General features: G+C 34.5%; 2 protein-coding genes across 4 annotated transcripts; both read right to left on the bottom strand.

Annotated features, from left to right (window-relative positions):
• Positions 1-21: 21 nt before the first annotated feature.
• On the bottom strand, positions 22-6,893 carry LOC123689476 (O-acyltransferase like protein-like). Its single transcript, XM_045629706.1, has 12 exons — positions 6,667-6,893; positions 6,236-6,557; positions 5,978-6,160; positions 5,667-5,746; positions 5,289-5,482; positions 4,712-4,826; positions 3,885-4,099; positions 3,414-3,707; positions 2,618-2,816; positions 1,279-1,421; positions 1,061-1,169; positions 22-554 (listed from the first exon to the last, which is right to left on the bottom strand). Exons 1-12 carry the CDS (start codon positions 6,842-6,844, stop codon positions 541-543), a joined length of 2,046 nt encoding a protein of 681 aa, XP_045485662.1. The 5' UTR covers positions 6,845-6,893; the 3' UTR covers positions 22-540.
• Positions 6,894-8,736: 1,843 nt separating this feature from the next.
• On the bottom strand, positions 8,737-15,649 carry LOC110998870 (nose resistant to fluoxetine protein 6). Of its 3 annotated transcripts, XM_045629704.1 has the most exons (14): positions 13,620-13,894; positions 13,232-13,511; positions 12,708-12,893; positions 12,255-12,334; positions 11,629-11,822; positions 11,406-11,520; positions 11,112-11,326; positions 10,267-10,460; positions 10,049-10,184; positions 9,748-9,934; positions 9,383-9,525; positions 9,182-9,290; positions 8,939-9,021; positions 8,737-8,902 (listed from the first exon to the last, which is right to left on the bottom strand). In XM_045629704.1, exons 1-13 carry the CDS (start codon positions 13,810-13,812, stop codon positions 8,939-8,941), a joined length of 2,115 nt encoding a protein of 704 aa, XP_045485660.1. In that variant the 5' UTR covers positions 13,813-13,894; the 3' UTR covers positions 8,737-8,902. The 3 variants fall into 3 exon arrangements, with proteins under 3 accessions (XP_045485660.1, XP_045485659.1, XP_045485661.1); XM_045629703.1 differs by having other exon boundaries at positions 8,737-9,021; XM_045629705.1 differs by lacking the exon at positions 13,620-13,894 and adding an exon at positions 15,378-15,649 and having other exon boundaries at positions 8,738-9,021.
• Positions 15,650-20,229: the final 4,580 nt, after the last annotated feature.

Genomic DNA, 20,229 nt, shown 5'->3' with positions numbered 1-20,229 from the left:
AAGAGTATTAGAAAATGCTTCTTAATGTGTTTTTTCAATTTATTTTATTGATTGTGTTCGACAATGTTACATCATTTAGAAAAAACTAAGTCAATTTCACCTTCAATCACTTACGGCTTTCGGTTATGGACAACGTATTGATAACTTCATATTGTGGTTTGTGATATAATACATCAAGTTATATTGAATAAAAAACACTTAAACTAAACACATAAAATTATACAATGACATATCAGATCAATAAACACTAATCATGTTACATATTACAAAAAGCCAAGCCTGTTTTGATACATGTTGTAATGTAAAATGTAAACTTCGTAATTAAAGTAATTGTTAATGTATAAATCGAATCAAAGTAAAGTAGACCAGACCCCATTACCCATACAACCACTCTCACAACTTTTAACGATTTATAATATTAGTTAAAGATTAGTTTTAGATTTAGTTTCTTCACAAAGAAATCCTTCGTTAATATTGCCACTGATATTAGTATTTTCAATTTCAACAGTTCTTGAGGGTTTCATAGAGAGTTTTTCATATTTAATTAACAGTAACTGAAATAAAATTATATAATTGTGTAGAAGGTTTACATTATTTCTTCTCCAAACGGTACTAAAATTTTATTAGCTAAAAATAAAAAAATGATTTGAATATTTAATGATTATTAATTTATTGTTAAAAAAATTATAAAGTAACGTTTCAGATAATAAAGCCAATCAAATATAATCTACTGACTAAGAGTAAATATAAAAGCAAAAATACACTGTTTACTTTCAGTTAGAACCCTCATAACTGACATTACACCCGTTTGTTATCTGATTATATAGTTTATGACATTATTATGTTTACTATGACTACAATACATAATATTATTGTAGACAGTGTGAGTAGAAAAAATGCAACATTATAGGGACTTCGAAATTAAAACTGATATTGTTTTTAATTGAGTGAATTAAATTAGTTACAATGATTATACTGTAATAAGATGATTATGTTATGCATTTTGCATTCCACGAAACTCTGTATTCGGAAATACTATTGCTATTGAACCTAAGATTACCTTTATCCAGCATATACTTGAACAGTATAGAAAAGGGTAATTCAATGAGTCCAGTTAAAAGAATCGAAACCACTACTGTGACGACCGAGCACGAGAAGAATATAAATACCTGAAAATACGAAAAATAATGAACATTTAAGCGCCTATAGACCCCAAGAGTTATATTTGAATTGACTTATTCTAAGTATAATCTTTTGAGAATATATAATTTAACTTACGGTCGTCCCAACAGTAAAGTAATGATTTTCAACCATAGAAGAAAAATAAGCATTTATAATTGAGAAATGGACTAAATACATTGCATAAGAAATTCGGGATGGTATCTTCCACAAATTCATGCTCAGGAATTGATTAATGGGACCTGAAATTTAGATATTAAATAAAAACAAGATAATCTCAATTTTAAATGAGAATATAGAAGTGATTTTAAAATTTACAATACTACATATTATGTAAAAGAAGAATTCTGAGTACATACTTAAAATAATAAACTTAACGCAGCAAAAGAGAAGGTAAACAAAGCTAAAAAAGATGTGACAAGCATCTATAAATATCTAATATCAATGCATTTATGATAATCTCTCTCTGTACCATTGGAAAACAACTATCAACATCAAATAACTAAAAAAACTCTTCTCACCGAGAAAACTAAGACTCAAATTTCACAATCGGTAATCAGAGTCTTCTAGCTACTCTGAAAGAGTAGTGTTTTCTGGTGAACACAAATTTCTACATATCGAACCACAGGATCTTGGAAAAATCCAATGATAACAAACAACGCCTCGCCTCCTTGGCTCGGAAATTTATCAATTATGGACCATAAATCATAAGAAAACCCTCCGCCGACCTCCATTGACAAATATAAAAACAAATCCAATATCTCCACTTGCAGCCTCAAAGAGAACTTTACTTTCAACTGAAAGATCCCTAGAACTGACTTATGCTATCGAAAACATCTCGCTGAATGTAATAGGACTTACAGCTGAAGTCCGAAGTAACATTGATAAATAACGTGATTATATTTCATGCCACATGGGACAAACAAAACGGCTACATGGAGTAGGTTTTCCGATAAAAAATGCAGTTTAAGAATATAAAGTTAACTTTAAGTAAATTCCAGCGTTAACAAAGTTAGAAGAATTAAGATAACGCAAAAAGCCAAGAAGGAGAATAAGTTATAAAATTATTAGGCAGGAACAAGCCATCACTGACGAACAGTCTCACAAAGGCTGTTCAATTGTAAACGGGAAAACAAGCGTTGGCAGAGCTCATTGAAGGTGGGCGAAGGATCTCGAGAACCTGGCCGGTAGAAAGTATCTACACCAAACCAAAAGCAAATTAGAAGGAAATGGGGGAGGAACCAAGGAGGGATCGTATCATAAATATTAACGCTATTACCAGTATAAACCTAATTTAAGTTAGTTTCCTATACTACCAAATTATAAATAATCCATTGTAAATTTTAGAGTAAATATTTATTATTATTTTTTTTAAATGCTAAAATCACTTCTTTGTTAAAAGCGTAATAAATGTATATTATGAATGAGTTCTACATACCACCATATCCATTCACGCACATAAATATAATCCATCCTAAAGCGGCAGACCAAATAGATCGAGTAAATGAGTCAATTATGTTACCCACAGAGCTATTGGACCAGTCTTTGCTATAAATACTGTAGTCTTTTAAGAAGTTCACGTAAATGACCAAACACAACAATACAAGGCTAATAGTCGTCATACATGCACTGAGAATCTAAAAAAAATAAATAAATATATTACAAGACTCGATGGGACTTTAGTTCTTGAGAATAAATGAAAGTCGCAGGGCGCCAGGTCAGGACTGTATGGCGGATGATCTAGACACCTGCCATAGGCAAATATTCAACAGTCTGTTTTGCGGAGTATGCTGAAGCATTGTTACGGTGAAGGTTCATTTTTTTTCTGACTGAGCTGATTGCCTTTTGTTAATGGCTATTAGTTTATTAAGTAGTTGGACGGGTCCGAGCGAGCCTTTTTTGGGATTGTATGTAAAATCGATTTTCTAGTAGTTTGAGACAGTGAGCGTGCGTACGAGGGGGAACGGGAAGGTCGAGTTGGATGCTATGAGACAGCCATAAGATTGGCTCTTGCGCGGTACGGGTCAGCGAGGCAGCCTCCATGATGGAAAGGACCCACTTCCGCCGCGCGAACGCTTTGCAAGCAAATTTGTACCAGGGACGAGACTTGCCACCAATTAGCATGGCAAATAATTAAATATAATGTTCTAGGCCCAGTAGAAGAATTTCTGAAACATGGATGTTCGTTAAGTTAAATTTATAATTACATAATTAATTTGAAAAAAGATACGTACCGTGGACATATTGAACTCTCTATCCCTATAAACATAGAGACAGTATCCGACTATCATACCCACGAAAAATGGTGGGGAACGGACCAATATATTTACATAGTAATACACAAAGTAATTTCTATGAACATCTGTTAGAAATATGTATGTTGTAGCAATGGCTATAGACACCAAGAAACCTGTGATCAGAGCTGTCCAAGATGTTCTTTTACTACCTCGAAGTAACCAAAATAGAACTATTGGCGAAATAACATGAAGCTGTACATCGATTGCTAGGTACCAGGTGACTGGGAGACACTGCAAAAAAATTATAAAGTTTAGTAGAAATACAGCAGAGTTGAAGCTGAAAAGGCAATACAAAACGGCATTCTCTATTTTTATTTAAAAAAATGTAAGTCTGTATTTCCTTTTGCCTTTATTTTTGGATGTCTAAATTTTTATAAATTAATAAAATCATAATTTAGAGTGATATACTTCTGCTAATGGATTAACGAAGTTCTGAAGATGCAGCAGTGTGCTCCACCAAAGAGCTCTGCAGGTGTGTACGCTGTTCCCCGCGACATACCAAAATGCGCCGTCTGATATTCTGTTATAGAGCGATGCCTCGAAGAGGACCGCTAATGCCAACGCGGGAAACATTCGCAATAATCTGCTCAAGTAGAAAACGTGAAGGTTTTTCAGTAGTCCCACTGTTAATGAAATAATATTTTGAATTATTTCTTCTAATTGCAATGCATGGTTTTATTCAACTACGATGTCTGTCTGACTAAAACACATTTATTTTTAAGATCAGGGTTTTAACCACTTAGGTATGTTAGGAAATGTGTAATCTATATGGATTGGTTTAAGCGTCAAGGAAAAACAAACAAACTAATTTGCCGATTCCTAGGAATCAGAATAGGTATGGTTTTTAGTTGTGACGCTAAACCAAATAGATAATAATAGAATAATAGATTGCTGAAGTACTCGTAGCGGAAAATTATTTCTATTAGATAAAAGAAGAAATTAGTTACGTATGTTTATATCTCAGATATAAATCACAGAAAAACACATTAATCCGTATTGATTTAAGATAAGATTTAAACTCCGTTTATCTGTGTATTTTGTGATAGTTATTGCAATACGATTAAAATAATATCGACTTGTTTAATAGGCCTTGTTCTGAAATATCAATCGATTTACTTTGCTTACCAAAAATGTATACAATCTTACTTTTACAGCGTACTTTAATTAACTTTGTAGGTACTTAAGTGTAAATTATCTCAATTACGCGAGGCATTGTTAATGTAAAAAAAACTTACCGCTCGTATATTTAGCCATACTGGTATAAACCAGTAGTAGACCACTGATCATAAAGAACGTGTCGACTGTGATGGGTGCTCCTGTTATCCACGTCGATTTTAATGAAGTTAGCCACTGTAAACACATTATATAATTGATGATTTGTATCATGACAATATATAGCAGCTTTCATACTAATCTTTTCCTATTCTCTTAAATATCGAGTCGAACATTTTACAAAAGGACTGCGAAAGAAAATTTTGCTTGTTCGATGGTTATAATGCCTCAGGGAGCAGTATTGGCCTAGTGGCTTCAGTTTGCAACTCTCATGCTGCACCAAGGGACAAATGGACTTTCTATCTTTAAGCGCATTTAAGAGAGTACTCTCTCGTACGGTGATGAAATAGATCGTTAGGAAATCGACACACCTTGGACCCAAAACGAGAACGTGTGTGTGTGTGTGTGTTACTACTTGAAAAAACAAATGATCACGAAATAGATATTATAAAAATCTGAGTGGTAGTGGTGGCAATGGTACTGCAACCTTTTTGGTTGCAGTACCATTGCTTTGTTTTATTTGATGGTGATTGTACTTACCTCTTGTATATCAAGGAAGTTAAACGCAGTTATATTAATTCCTACAAAAGCATGTCCGATAATCACCCAAAAAATGGCGATCGCTCGAATACCATCGAGACATTGCAATGTTCCACGTTTATGTGACAAGTTCAATAACATTGACAAATTTGAAAATGCAGAAAAAATACGAAACATATTCTTGTCCTCAAAATCTGAAAAGAATACTTTTCTTGAACTTAATTTAATATATAATGTAATTTTGGGCAATGCTTTGATCAGAGCACCAATTGTTCAGAAGCGTATTGAATTCATCGCTATAATATATTTGCACTACAATTAACATTACAGAAAGTTCAGTATTTAAAGTATTAATAAATAATTTTAGTATTCGCATACCTTTTTTCAAGTAAAACAGATGATGTAAATCATATGTCGTACTTGACAATATAATTAATCCCAAGGCTGAAAAAACAACGCTGAAATCAAGAGTTGAATTAATATACAGTCTTCATAATATAGGTTAGGTAGGTGGACTCATTTTCCGCAACTAGACTCAAATTTGGTCCGTTTTGCGTTCTTCATAATATATAATGAACTTCTAAATTACAAAGCCCAGTATATGTATACATTTTTGACAGTGGTAGTGTATTTCAGCACTGCTTACGGATGTAAGTATATAGATGACTCTAATGTTTACTTTCACTTACATGGCTATATAATCTGCGGTGACCCAATGCTTGTCGTTAGGAAGTCGACATAAACCATCCTCATATTGAAGACCTATGGAGCTGATGTTCCCCACTTTATTTAAAACTTGGCTCGTGGTGCAAGCTTTTGGAATACACATAGCTAATTGGACCTCTATGCTCCGAACTGTGTCTTGGGCCGACCTACTAAAAATAATTTTAAATAATAAGCCGTGTAAAAAATTTGTATATCACAAATACGAACCAAATATAATGTACCTCGTTGATTTCATAACATAGGGAGCGTATGACAAATATCTTCCAAGACTGAATTGGTCAATTAATGTGGATTGATTAAAATATTTGTGTTTGTGTTGTGTTACGAATTCCATTAAATTTGACCACGGAAGAGGTTTCGGTGGCGCTTGGGTTGTATCAATTGGTATATCGGGTGTCAGAGGGATATTTATTGTGCAGTACTTTCCTTCTACGTCCATACTTTCAACGCGCTTTCTGATACCGAGGCATTGGTAAAAGTTACCCACGTCCCGAAAATTGCCTCCAAAAACTCCTTTTGGAATTCTTGAACCTGCATCGAGAACTGAAATTGAAAAAAAAAACACTACAATCATTGTACAAAAGCTAATTAAAATTCATTTATCGTAACGTGTTCTGTGTTAAGGCGTGATTTAACAGTTTAAAATACTTACAGTTTAAAAGTAGTGTGCTATCGTTATCCCTCAAATAGTTTAACTGTTTCTCACACAATTCTGGATTTAGTACCCTTTTATGCAATTTTCTATCAAATGGGTGAAAGTTTGGAAAATTATTCAAATCCAGCCAAGCCGTTGCATAAGAAATACTTAACAATAAAACTAAAGCCTTCATTTTGGAGGGTGAGATGTCTATTGAATTAGATAGTAATTGGAACTCGATATTTATGATTTCTCATTATTCTAGCTTTATCTTATCAGAAATTGTCGATTACTACACCAGTGGCCAAGAAGTGGCAAAGATAACAATCTTACAGCCATGTCTATGCGACCACTACACCAGCATACTAATATAATTGAATTAAAGCCGGTTCGTGCTTATAAGATGTACTTTTGGATTGTTTGAGTAGAGTTTGGATTGTAGAGAGAAGTAGAGGGCTTGAAGAGAAAGAATTTTGGCAGTTGGGTGCATGAGGTCTGACAATTTCTTAACAGTGTGAGGCATACAGGTTAAATGAGGTTTTTTGTTATTTAAAAAAAGGGCTATAAATTAATATAGTATATACGTTATAGGTGTTTCAGAGTTTTATTTATTGATTTAATATATAAAAGGAACCTGAGAGAAAGACAAGAAAATGCCCAATCTTAATCGTATCGGCGGCCTGAAAAAATATCGACATCATTCGGGCCCTGCAGCAGATTCTAGTCATTCGGTTCGGTTATGCTTCGTGGACATAAAAAATGTTCCCCCTTTTGGATGCAATCCTGCAGAATACGCTAAACGATGGATTTTTTTTTTGCTTTTTCTTTCGTGCTCATAGTGGGGGCTCCACACGAAACCACAGTACTCCAAACTATTTTGCACAGGAGCATTATACACAGGAATAATGAGTACATATACATTCTGTATACAGGAATTGCTTAAGTCAAACCCAGAATCAGGAGACTTCTGGTCTCTGTAGAAGGAATCGCCAGGACACGAATGTGATTAACTTTGCTTAGAGCGCTGCTGTTAATTTAGTATGTGTATTGTCCTTGGTGTGTGTGCTTTTTCTTCTTTTTGCTACATAAACATAACTAAATGAATAGATTCATTTTCATAACTAAATGAATAGATTCACAGTAACGATAACATTGTCGTACTTCGATGTATCGTAACGTATAAATAAATAAGAGTCAATTCATTTGCCCTCTTTACTTGCGACTAATTTAAGATTACACGCATATACTTTTCTCATTGTTTGGAGTTTGTCTATAAAGGAATTATTCATACATATATATACCGAATCCGACAATTACAATCAATTACAGACGAATAGATATTTATACAAGATTTTGCTATTAACAGATATTGTTATAGCGACGAAGACTTATTTTATTAATGTAATTGCGAAGTAAAGATCAATTGTACTGTGAGATCAAAAGTCTTCCGTGCTGCACCCGTGGGTGGCTTGCGGGGGGTTTCAGTTAAGCGCCCTACTCAACGGCGGGGCGGTCGTTATAGCGGGCCTGCAGCGGCCCTGGGCCTCGTAAGTGCTGTGGAGGCGTAGGGTGTAACATCGATACATAAATATAAAAATTTAAAACAGCGTCATCTCGTGACAGTTTATCAAAGCTATCCTTCGGCGCTTCGCTATGCTTTAAATTAGTTCCTTATGACGGCTTCAGATGGCGGTAATATTCGTTTGTCAGAGTTATTGCCTTCATATAGTAAGTTTAGTTAGGCAGGTAGGTAATAAAAAAAATCCTTCTTTAAATATTTGGAATTGTTTAATTAATTAATTAATTTATTTATTTATTTAATTATAAGTAATAGACTTAATCGTACCTTAAATATAATATGTACATTAATGAGATTGCCCTAAAGATAAATAAAACGTGCAATATTTATTACATTCAATGTCACGAAATCTGTAAATAATATATTATTTACCGACGAATTATATTATATTACGCTTTATCATAATATATATATATATATATTATTTATATTAATATATATATATATATATATATTATTTATATTAATATATATATATATATATATATATTATTTATATTAATATATATATATATATATATATATATCAATATTAGTATTCTAATTGCGATCGACACCGAAAATGCGGTGATGTACTCATTGTTTGATAACATTAGGTAAGGCGAGGTCATCGTTGTGTAAAAAGATGAGGTACCATTCAAGCTTGGAATCGAAAATTATAAACATGAATTCAATTCCGGAAACAATAAACTAATCGAGTTGATTGTATTATATTCTCGTGTTGCCGTTTTCGGGTTGTCCTTCGGCGGTCGCTTTGACTTCCGGTGGAGGTCGTCGAGGTCGCTTTTGTCCTGAATATAAAATTATTATTTTAAATTGTTTCCATTAACAGTATAGCTTAAATATTAAACGTCAGAAGGACACTTCAACAATATAACACCTCTCAATAAACCCGGGAAACATCGCAAACAAAGTGTTTTTATCAATATTTGCTCTTCACAAAAAACTCACCTCCGCCTAGGAGCAGTTTGGTCAAAGTGGAGAAAGGCGAGTCGATGAGCACCGTCACCACAAACGCCGTCAGAGTGGTTAAAAACAAGTGTCCGAGGAAATCGAAGAGCTGAAAAGAGAAGAACGGAGAAACTCAAAACAAATATTTAATTTAACAGTTTAAATGAACTCGAAATTGTGATCGACCGATCGTGTCCTCACCGACTGAGCCACGGTGAAGTACAGAGGCCTGATCTGCACGCTGGCCGCGATGAACATGAAGGAGTAGTGGAAGAGGTACATGGCGTAGGAGATCCGAGCCGGGATCTTCCACATCGGCAGGCACAGTGCCCAGTTGATGGGACCTTATATTAAAAAAAAATTAATTTTATTGAGCCAATATGTTTTTTCTTCGAGTCTAATAATTTTGTGCTACATTGTTAGCGAATGATACAAATTATGTATTCGATATCAATGATGTATTCATTTTTATGGTATTGTGTAACGTCATCTGCCAATTTCGTTGTAAATTATTGTTTATCAAGTTAATTATCGCTTTCTCCGCTAAAAGTCACAGTGGCACTTACCACCGTAGCCGTGAATGCAAGCAAAGATGAGCCAGCACAGTGCTATCGCCCAAATCGGCCTGGCGAACGAATTGTACAAGTTGTCGGCGAGCTGGTTACTCCATTCCAACTGCATCACCTCGTATGTCATATAGAAGACCGTGGAGAACATCAAGAGTGCGATCATCCAAGCCGCGAGCACGAAGCCCTGAAATGAATTTTGTAATCAAATTATTATATTTAGTATATTTTCTTTGATACATATTTATTTAAATGCTTCTGTAAAGCCGCGTATAAAGCTTTAGAATAGATAAAATCTCACCAATGGCAATTTTATCTTTTTTCCCTTCGTGAGGACGAGCAAGTAACCCGCAGCCATTCCGAAGAAAAATGGCGAGCCTCTCGTCAACGTATTTTGGTAAAATTTCTCCATGTAATCGGCCTGCTCTGCTAAACGGCTAAAAAAACATGTTCCAATATTTATTATACCCTACCCTGTACTACGTCCATATATTTAATTGCCCCGAAAAATCCACTCACACGAGACTCGCGTTGCTGGAGGGCAAGTCGAACATGAAGTTGAAGACCGTGGAGGCTACCAGAACGGCTAGGATGCCGCCCGTGAGGCCTGCCCACGCCAGTCTCCGTCTGCCAGAGTACACCCAGACCAGAATCAGCGGAGAGATGATGTGCAGCTGCATGTCGATAGCAAGGTACCAGGAATGTTGGATACACTGAAAGTTATTTGAATTATGACGTCCACGAAGTCAACAGTTTTAGTCAATTGCTGAAATACAAGTTTTAACAGAAATGTAAAAAGGACGTTAGTTAGTGTGCTGAGCGCAGCGACACAATAATTCGAAAAAGTTTTGTATCGATGACAAAATTTAGCAAAGATGTCCCATCGTATACGTTTATCGCATTATTTATACATCTTTAATCAACTAACAATAATCCCCAAAATACTCGAGCACCAGAAGTAAAATAGTACAAACGATAACGAGCGATGGCCGAGTGCTATCTTAGCCCAATCTCGATTTGAACATATTCGAGATACGATATCGTGATATCGAATAGAAACTTAAACCCCACGCTTCAAAGAGTTATTCTAATTATTAAGAAATCATCTAGTGATGAAACTCAATTTCGGTTTAGTTCTTATAACGTATTTTAACGGTTTATGTCATAAAAACATAATGTTGAAGACGAGATCGCGAATACGAAAGCATCGGAAATCAGAGCAGCAATGAGGAAATTTTTATTACGCTTCGATTTTATTTTCTTTCTTATTTCCATGACAATTATTTCCGGTCGACATGAGAATTTCATTGTTTGACCAACAGAAACCAAACAGAAAATTTAAAAATATAACATATCAAACTTACAATATCATTAGGATTTACGTAGTTTTGTACGTATAGGATGGTGCTCCACCACCAGTTCCTACATCTCTCGACGTTTCTGGCTACCGTCAACCAGTACGGTCCGTCGGCTATTCTGTGAAAGACAGAAGCCTCCAGAAGCACGATGGCGCCCAACAGAGGGAACAGGCGCATGATACGATTTATGTAGAACAAGTGAAGGGTTTTCAAAAGCGATTCTGAAAAGATACCAACGATATTATTTCATCACGATTTCCGTCAACGAAACCGCCGGCGAAAGCCATTCACAAAACTCACTCGTAGTCATCTTTCCAACGGACGTGTAGATCAGAAGAATTCCAGTCATCGTTAAAAAGGTGTCGACGGCGAAGACCCCGGACTGCACGAGGGTGGCCGGAGTGGAGACGAGGAACTGCAAAACGCTTGAGTTCTTTATCAAGTCCCGTGACGCGCCATGATTGACGCTGATTGGAATTTACCTTCTTTTTGTAAAGGGTAATTTAAATATGCCGTCACTCACGTCGATGACCTCCAGAAGATTCACAAATGTGTTGTACATGGAGAAGGTGTGGCCCAATATGACCCACATCATCGAGATGGCCCGGATCCCGTCCAAGCAATCCAGGGTGTTGGCGTTCGAGGAGAACGTCGTCAGCCGACGAGTGTTCGTGTAGACGGAGAAAGATCTCAACAGTGGACTGATTTGCTTCGTGTCTGGAACGACGCGAAATTAATTGTGAGTCGTGATTCATTATATTTATTATCTAGACTCTTTATATCGACGTAGACCATCCTCCTTTAGTTTAGACTCCGCCTGACAAAATGCGGCAAAACGGTTAATTAACTTGGCCACAAAAATGTCGACGCGTTGATAAATGAAAGTAGGTCCAACAACCAGACGTGCGATATCGCTTTGTAAAATTGTATCATCGGACGATTACTCGTTACGTCGCCGATTAAAAAGTAAATAATTGAGATATCTTATATTAAATCCCAAACGGACACGTGTCACCGTTGTTTACAAGTACTTCGATCTATTCGATCGATTTTCAGTTTATTAGAAAGAATCCTTGTATCCTCTCACTATAAATCGTGGTAAAACTGGCTTAATTATGGATGATGATGGGTTTAGACATATAAGTTTACCTTTTTTAAGAGTGAAGGTGCAGTGGAGGTCGTAACAGGTACTTGCAACTGTTAAAGCGGCCAATGTCGAAAATATAGCTCTGAAAGAAAGATCTTTATTATATATTATGCTATGTGGGTCGTGGATATATACAAACAGTATATTATATATATTAATATACATATATACATCTGATTCATGATCATTTTGAGAGAGTTTCGTATTCTGGAGGCATTAACATTTCATTCATGCTGTTTCAGAGCGAGTGCAAGTTACCTGGGACATTTTTCGAGAAATGTGTTTTCGGGCCTTTACAGAACTGGTTAACCCCCATTGAGCTAAAACTTTGCGTAACTGAGTTTTTAGGAGCGAGCGAGAGCAAGAAACTTCTCGATAACGTTCTAGAACGTCCGACGACAAGGTCGAATTGAACGATTCCCCTTCAAGTGAACTTGTTAATTGTCGAAGCTTACATTGCCACGTAGTCGGCGGCCACCCAAGGTCTGTCATCGGGCAGACGGCAAAACTCTTCTTCGTATTTGAAGCCAATAGCGCTGACGTTGGCGTACACCTCCGACACCCATTGATCCGACGTACACGTTTGCGGCATACAAACGCCAAATCTGAACGTTAAGTCATCGAAAATTCCTCCAGTATTCCTATTGAGAAGAAAAGCGATTCAAAGGAAATAGTAATTTGCAAGTGGCAAATGCACAGGGTAAAGCACTGATCGTAAACTTAGGCGGTTTGAAGATATAATTTGCAGTAGTTTAACACTGCGTGCAGATCACATCTGAGGACTTGTATGAATAGTAGAAATGATCCGTAAACGAAAAACTGTTGATCAATGACTAATATAACATGATTACCTTATCTTTTATGACTTTCAAATTGCTTTTTTTTTATTATTTGGCTTTAAAAACTATACAGATATTGTACCGCATTGCTTTTGATATGCTTATACTTCGCCACTTAGCGACGAAGATGAGATACTTACGAGTCGTCTGATCGGTGTTCTATCGCTTTAAACACCACTTCTGGGTCCATTCCCTTCCTTTTGATTTGGTCAGACAAAAGATCTCGTCCGTTGACTTCGCCATCCAAAAATGGCAATCGAAGATCTTGATTCAAAGGCACCGTAACGGCGCAGTACTTTCCCTTGATCGGAGGATCTTGTGAATCCGCGTTTAGCTGTAGGCATTTGAAATAATCCCCAAAGTCATTTGTGTTTAAATTGTCCATAATACCCGTCGGTGCTCGAAAACCGAGATCGAAAACTGTAAGAAAAGATTTAATGTTATCTGTTATAGGTATGTAAAATTCCTAATATTTTATTATTCCTATTAATTAATAAATAAAATTAATTAACTCGAGAATGGACTCACATCTCAACAATAAAACTTGGTTTTCGAGCTTCATATGAGTTATTTGAGACCGACATAAATCGGAGTTTAGCACAGATTTGTACAAATCTTTGTCAAAAACATTGGGGACTCTGTCTGGGGCGGCCAATTGTGCATTCGCGTTTCTCACTGAGCTGACAATTAACACGGCTGCTATGCAATATACAAAACTCATTTTGTCACAATACTTTTCTACTTAATAAATATTTTCACATTCGCGATACCACACCGCTCTAAGTCGAATGCGGAAAGCCACTGAGATCTAATAAATATAATTAATTTACAATAATAATCTAATCACTGGACTTTACAATTATCGGAAATAATGACTAAATTAAAAAGGTTCTCCAAGCGCAGTCTAAATATTTCAGTATTCATTGATTACGTTGATAAAGGCAATTCCGCTAATTTTCTAACACTGAGTCACGGTAAACCGAAAACCGATGAATCTAGGACATTTAATGAAATAATAACAAGTAAAAAAGCAATGCCGATCTTTCAATAAAGGAGCATTACCATCGTGGCTAGAATAATAATTGTCGGTGTGGTAACTAAGATTTTAAATAGCTCCTTATATTTTCTGTTAATCTATCTAAATATTGATTAAAAAGCTCTGGTTGAATAAAAAAAAATGTTAAACTTATTCGCAAAACATTATAGGATACACTGAAAGTTTATATTATGTAATATATATTTTTCTTTGGTCACGGCATAACGCGTGAACGGCTGGAGCGTTTTCCCCAAAAAAAATGTTGTTGGATTTATTATTGTCAGTAGAAGGTTCTTTTAAAAAAAGAGAGTGTTTTTCTTATGTACACGCGTTAGAAGTTATACTTCTTTGGCGTATGGAAAAAAATACTAAAATGCAGTAGTGATTAACGATAAATATTAAATTTAATCAAAAAATATTTTTTAGATTATAATTTAATAATTTTTAATTAACGATACAAATAAATTATACATAAATACCGAAAATTAAATTCAAATCTATAAATGCAGTCAAACCAGGTTTGAATAATCAGTTTTATCATTAATATTCAATATATATAGATATACTAATTTGGTATGATATGGTATTTACTAATAAATTATTAGTACCTACTATCACCGTCGTATATGAAATTGATTTAATAAAAACACCAAAATAATATTTATTTATTCACACTGTTTAATTTTACTGTTACGAAACACGTGTTCTAAATATAAAAATACAAGAATATAAATATAACAAAATAGATAAATAATAATTTCAGTCGCTAATTATTTGTGGCATTTATCTCGAAAATCCCTCTTTTAGTTAATTATAATACCAATTCGAAATCAATATTAACAGTTAGGACAGGACGTCTGTCGGGTCCGTTAGTTACTTATATATGTAGTATTGTCACAGTGAGCGAAAGTTAAAATAGTACCCGAAACTTTCATATTCTCAAGTAAATTATAATCTTTTGCATTGATCCAAAAATAAGATAGCGCATGTGCGTACAACTAATACACACGTCACACACAGCATTTTATTTTATCATTTTCTTTTATATACAATTAATTTGAGAAGTTTTAATTTGATATTTCCTTTAAAAACTGTTAACTGATTTGTATTGTTCCACGTATTTAAGAACCTCGGATGAGACCAGATACTATCCACGAGACATCCTAGAGTGGTCTGTATGATTACTGACCATACAATTGCGACATTTTTAAAGAAATAAATAAATACATTTTTTTAATATGCGTACTTACATCTCAAAAGTAGCCCCTGATCCTCAAACTTCATATAGTCAATTTCCTTCTGGCATAGTTCCTCGTCTAACACTGATTCGTACAGACTCTGATCAAATGACTCCTTCGGTATGGAAGCGGGGCCATGTATTTGTGCACTAATTTTTGTTACACAACCATAAATAAATAACCACTTCAAATACATTCTGTCTCATTAAAACAATAAAGAAAACAAAGCTCGTATATTCCAGGAGTGACCGTTAGCTACTGGGGCTTTTCAAAAAAGTGGAGAAGTTAAACTGTTTTTTATCTTATCGCTATATTTAAATCATTGGTTATAAACTAAAGATTTCCGCTATAATTGAACTTAGTACTTACTATAAAGCTTTATAACAGAGATTATCTTTGTCGTAGATAAATAATAATAAAAATAAATTATTGCATACCAATAGCGCTACAACCTTTTAGTTCTTGGTCTCAGATTTCTGTGATCATTTCTAATAGGCAAATAGGTGATCCTGATACCTTCAGTCCTGATACTTCTGCGTACGAACGAGTTTTAAAAACCTGGAATCGAATCTATGAATTGCATATCGTTGAAACCGCTTGGCTATCACTTATCTAAATAAACCTTAAAACAACTGCAAATATTTATAGCAAAAATGAACTATACCTAAATTATGAACATTTATGTTGTTAATCGCTTAATACATTTTTATTGATTATATTTGAAGTTACGTTTAACACCACAACCGGAATCAAGGATAACATTTTATCGAAATGTTATTTAAGCCAGTATTAACTCTAAACGATAAAAAAATACTGATGACATTTGTCAGATAGGAAAATAATTAATAATTTACCTGCATTTTGGTGGACTATTATACAGTTTTAAGTATAACACAATACAAAACAAAAGTTTGTACCACACAAGCTATATCCTGCCTAAGCCTCTTCTAGCTGTGTCCACTTATTGCTTATTTAATGTAAATGGTGGTTTGATAATATCAAAAGATATTACTCCCATTAAACCAGTTAAAAACGAACTTAAATAATATTTATAACAAGAGCCCTGGAGCCTACAACTTATTGCAGATATAATGGTCCAGTGGTACTGGTACTTATTTGTCAGAAACATATTAAAAATTACTAGTAAAATTTAATTTAAATGTTTTTTATTTTATACCAATTAATTCCTTTTATTTCTTACAATAAAGTTGATAAAAGGCAGTTACTTCTATAATATAGTGATTAGCTTAAACTAAGATAATCTTCAACGTAGGTTAAGGTTAAATACTTGTGCATACAAATTATTCTATTAAATCTCGTTTCTTTTTTGTATCAGGTGGCCAGTTGTTATTATTACAATTGCCTAAAAAAGTGATATTCCTTTTGATGTGACCATCAAAAGGAATATCACTTTTGTGCCTTGAGCATCAATAAGTATTCTTTGCATTGGAATCACCACTTATTACGAATTTTTTTCGTAAGTGATGAAACACTTGAATGTATGGATGTATTTTTATGGAATTTATACAGTCCACCAAGACTATAAATAGTTATTGGTTATTGTTTAGTTAACACACCGACTGCTTGGATTTCTTTCTTCTTTTTAACATTTTTTTCATTTTAACCCACTTTCTAGTGTCATGATGTGATGCATGCCTTTGGGCTTCAGCCAAATGGGCGGGCACAACCGGGGCAATACCACTATCTCACAGTAAACCAGCGTGACCTTCATAAATTCTCATTTCCTGCTTCTCCTTCCTTTCCTTGCGTACAACTAGTAGGACTGCCCCTTCTACTCGCGAATCTAGTGCATGAAGTTTCGTAGAGTTCGAGGGCCGTATTGTTCCATTTTATAAAGTTTTGGGCAATTATTTTATGATATTTTATTGGTTATTTTTTTATTGGTCTTATATATTTTCTTAGCTGCGTGGTGGGCCCCGCTGCTACTGCAGCTTAGAGTATTATCGGCTCGATAGTAATATGTCGTCCAGGCGATGTATGTATTGCCCTCTCACGAGTAGTTATTGCATTCACATGAGAATTTAATATGAGTTTAATTCGAGTTTAATTTTTCAGAATGGAAATAGGAATGAAGTGCGGCTTTTTGTACATACATTTTTCAAATAATATTCTATATGAATATGTGGCCATAATGTTCAGATTGAACATACCAATTAGAACACTAAGACAAGTCACCATTATGCAAGATGGGCAGCAAAACGACGAAAGCTTTAAAAACAGGGTTGAACTTTAAGCAATAAATATATTTTGTTTTAAACATTTGTTAAAACTTAATAACATTCATTATTTTATTTATGTATTGTATTTTTTTAACACTACGAATTTGTTCAAAGTTAGTAAGAATACACCATAGTATTGTCTTTTATTAACATAGCTTTTACACATTTAAATTAAACACTTTTTTACCGGATTGAAACTATATATTATTGTAAACTTTTAATTATTTAACATATCTATCATCAATCATAAACGAAAATGGGGGACACCGTGAGCAATTTCTGCAGAAACCCTTCATCTTTTAGTCGATACCAACTCCGGGGAAATAAATAGAGATTTACATCCTTTTCTACAGCTGTGATACTTTTTGACATTCAACATTCTTTTAAAATGAGCAATGATGAACAAGGAATTAAAATAATAATGTGTGTGCTTAGATTTGAATCACTTTCATGAATACGTCTCTGGCAGTAATTATCGACGGTATGGCCGGTAAGTATAATGTCTCATTGTTAATTGTTAGCGGCCTATCTCTGCGGATCTCTTTGCCACTGTCCGCTTTATCGCTACGAGAACTCGTGGACTTCGCGATAAGGATCATTCATTACACAAATATTTATACGTTATTAATAAAGCACAAAGTCCGATCAATGGTTAACCGCTATTTTCGAGCAGATGGAAAACCTTTGGTAGGCTGTACGAACATATGAGATGTCATCAGAGTCTTAGTACTCATCTCAATTTAGGGCCCGAGACAGTAGAAATCATTGATGACGTAAGAATATATTTTGTTTTATATTATGTCGTATTTTTTTATCACATTGCATAATGCAAAAAAATTGTTTGTTTTTTACACATTTAGACCAATCTTTAATTGCTGTTTATGAATGGTCTTTAGATTGTGATAATTACAGGAAGAATGGGCTTAATGTATCTTATCAGGTGAGCGTGACTTACACACACTATTACATCCACTCGAAAGTAAACTTTTACATTTGTTTTGCTTGTGTTACGTAAATGTGGCGCTGGACACTCGATTCAATTCTCGCATTATTCTTAATCTCGTGCCTAGAATGTTGAATATTAGTGTAGTGTGGTATAGATATACCTAAGTAGATCCTTGTAAACAAACAGTTTAGTGAGAATTTTTAAATTGTATATGAAAAGCGCTATACTTTACGTTTAGTGAGTACTACTGTAAAGTTACATAAAATGTAAGGAATTGTACGGCTGGTGCCGGTGCACGCAATTATCTAACATAACAAAAAAATCGATAACACAAAGATATTCAAATCCCTGTACTTATATCATTATCCACACTAATATTTATCAAATCGAATCCGACCGATTACAAAAGTAAAATGCCACTTTCTGAAATATTCGGCCAACAATTAGGAACACTTAATTTAAAGGGAGCGTTTAAGTTTAGCATACGAAACCTCCATTTGCCAATTTGGAATTCCGAAGCCAACAGTAGTCATCAACTTATTGTTAAATGGCCGTTTCTCATTCCATTTCCGCAGGCAATTCTTTTTAGATTGCAGCCGATTATCGTTTTTTAGACACGCGAGTTTTTTTACTGCTGTTTGTTAACCACTGATCTGAGTTTAACGGTGTAGAGTTAAACTATTCTATAAGTTTTTGTTTAATTGCTGTTTCAATTTTTTAATTTGTCTATAAATTAAAAATATCGAAAATAAAGTGTCTAATACAGTGATTATAATTTTCATTTGGATTTTAATATACATATAAGAATTTAAGAGGTAGGTCTATCCTTCCTACCTATAGATACATCAAGTTTGCCAGTATGAGGGTAAATGATTTGTCTTGTCATTTCATATGCTTAGAAACAGTTTAAACAAATCAAAGGTGCGTAATAATGAAAATAGCTTCTATAAAAAACCATACCTAACGATCGCTCTCAGTGAGAGTCGGCTTCGTCCTGAGGCGATGCACCCAGACTGAAGGGCAGTGCGTAGATGACGGCGGGGAAAATTACAATAATGAAAGTGAATAACGTAATATAAATACTTTAATTATTTATATTGCATGATTACCTTATTAAATATACATAAACATAATATTATTAAATAATAATGTTTTACATAAAAATTATTAAATCTATTTTGAAGGCAATCTCGTGTCTGCGTTGATTTCAGTCAGGCATCCGATGTAAATAATATGTTTCACTGGTAATTGTTATCAGTTAACAGTTATTTTACCGTCGCTCCCGCTTCGCTCGCCTTCATGTTCTAGCACTGGATATAATTGTCGATGGCCGCAAATTATAAATTCATTAAACGCTGCCTCCGTCTGGACTGGAGATTTTTCATGCTAAGTGTTCTGGTGTTTGGCCCGTATTGTTGTTTCGTGTCGTAACTTATAATAATTTTATGATTTAAGTACAGTTATCACATACAGTTTACAGAATAATTCGAATGTTTATTAACTAAATTGATGTACCTAAGTTTATATTTGACTGCCTTGGAGATGCTTCTTTTATGAAGCGGATATTCAGCAATTTCTGTCGCAGCTCAATTCAGTCTCAGCCATAAGTAATTTGAGACTAGTGTGCCAGACTTATCCTATAATTCCTATATTTCAATAATTTTCTTCAAATAAAGAA

The sequence above is a fragment of the Pieris rapae genome, chromosome 10, assembly GCF_905147795.1.
Source record: "Pieris rapae chromosome 10, ilPieRapa1.1, whole genome shotgun sequence".
In the NCBI taxonomy this organism is placed as follows: domain Eukaryota; kingdom Metazoa; phylum Arthropoda; class Insecta; order Lepidoptera; family Pieridae; genus Pieris; species Pieris rapae.
This window is presented reverse-complemented; position numbering and strand designations above follow the sequence as displayed.

What these genes read in the sequence shown, in the direction of transcription:
- LOC123689476 (XM_045629706.1), bottom strand. Translation starts at nt 6,844, where the DNA reads ATGAAGGCTTTAGTTTTATTGTTAAGTATTTCTTATGCAACGGCTTGG. An exon ending in ACTTCCTTGATATACAAGAG is followed by an intron (nt 4,827 to 5,288) that starts GTAAGTACAATC and finishes ATGTGTTTACAG; the next exon opens with TGGCTAACTTCATTAAAATC. An exon ending in ACTTTACTGTTGGGACGACC is followed by an intron (nt 1,170 to 1,278) that starts GTAAGTTAAATT and finishes TCGTATTTTCAG; the next exon opens with GTATTTATATTCTTCTCGTG.
- LOC110998870 (XM_045629703.1), bottom strand. Translation starts at nt 13,812, where the DNA reads ATGAGTTTTGTATATTGCATAGCAGCCGTGTTAATTGTCAGCTCAGTG. An exon ending in ATCTTCTGGAGGTCATCGAC is followed by an intron (nt 11,521 to 11,628) that starts GTGAGTGACGGC and finishes AGCGTTTTGCAG; the next exon opens with TTCCTCGTCTCCACTCCGGC. An exon ending in TTGCATTCACGGCTACGGTG is followed by an intron (nt 9,526 to 9,747) that starts GTAAGTGCCACT and finishes TTTTAATATAAG; the next exon opens with GTCCCATCAACTGGGCACTG.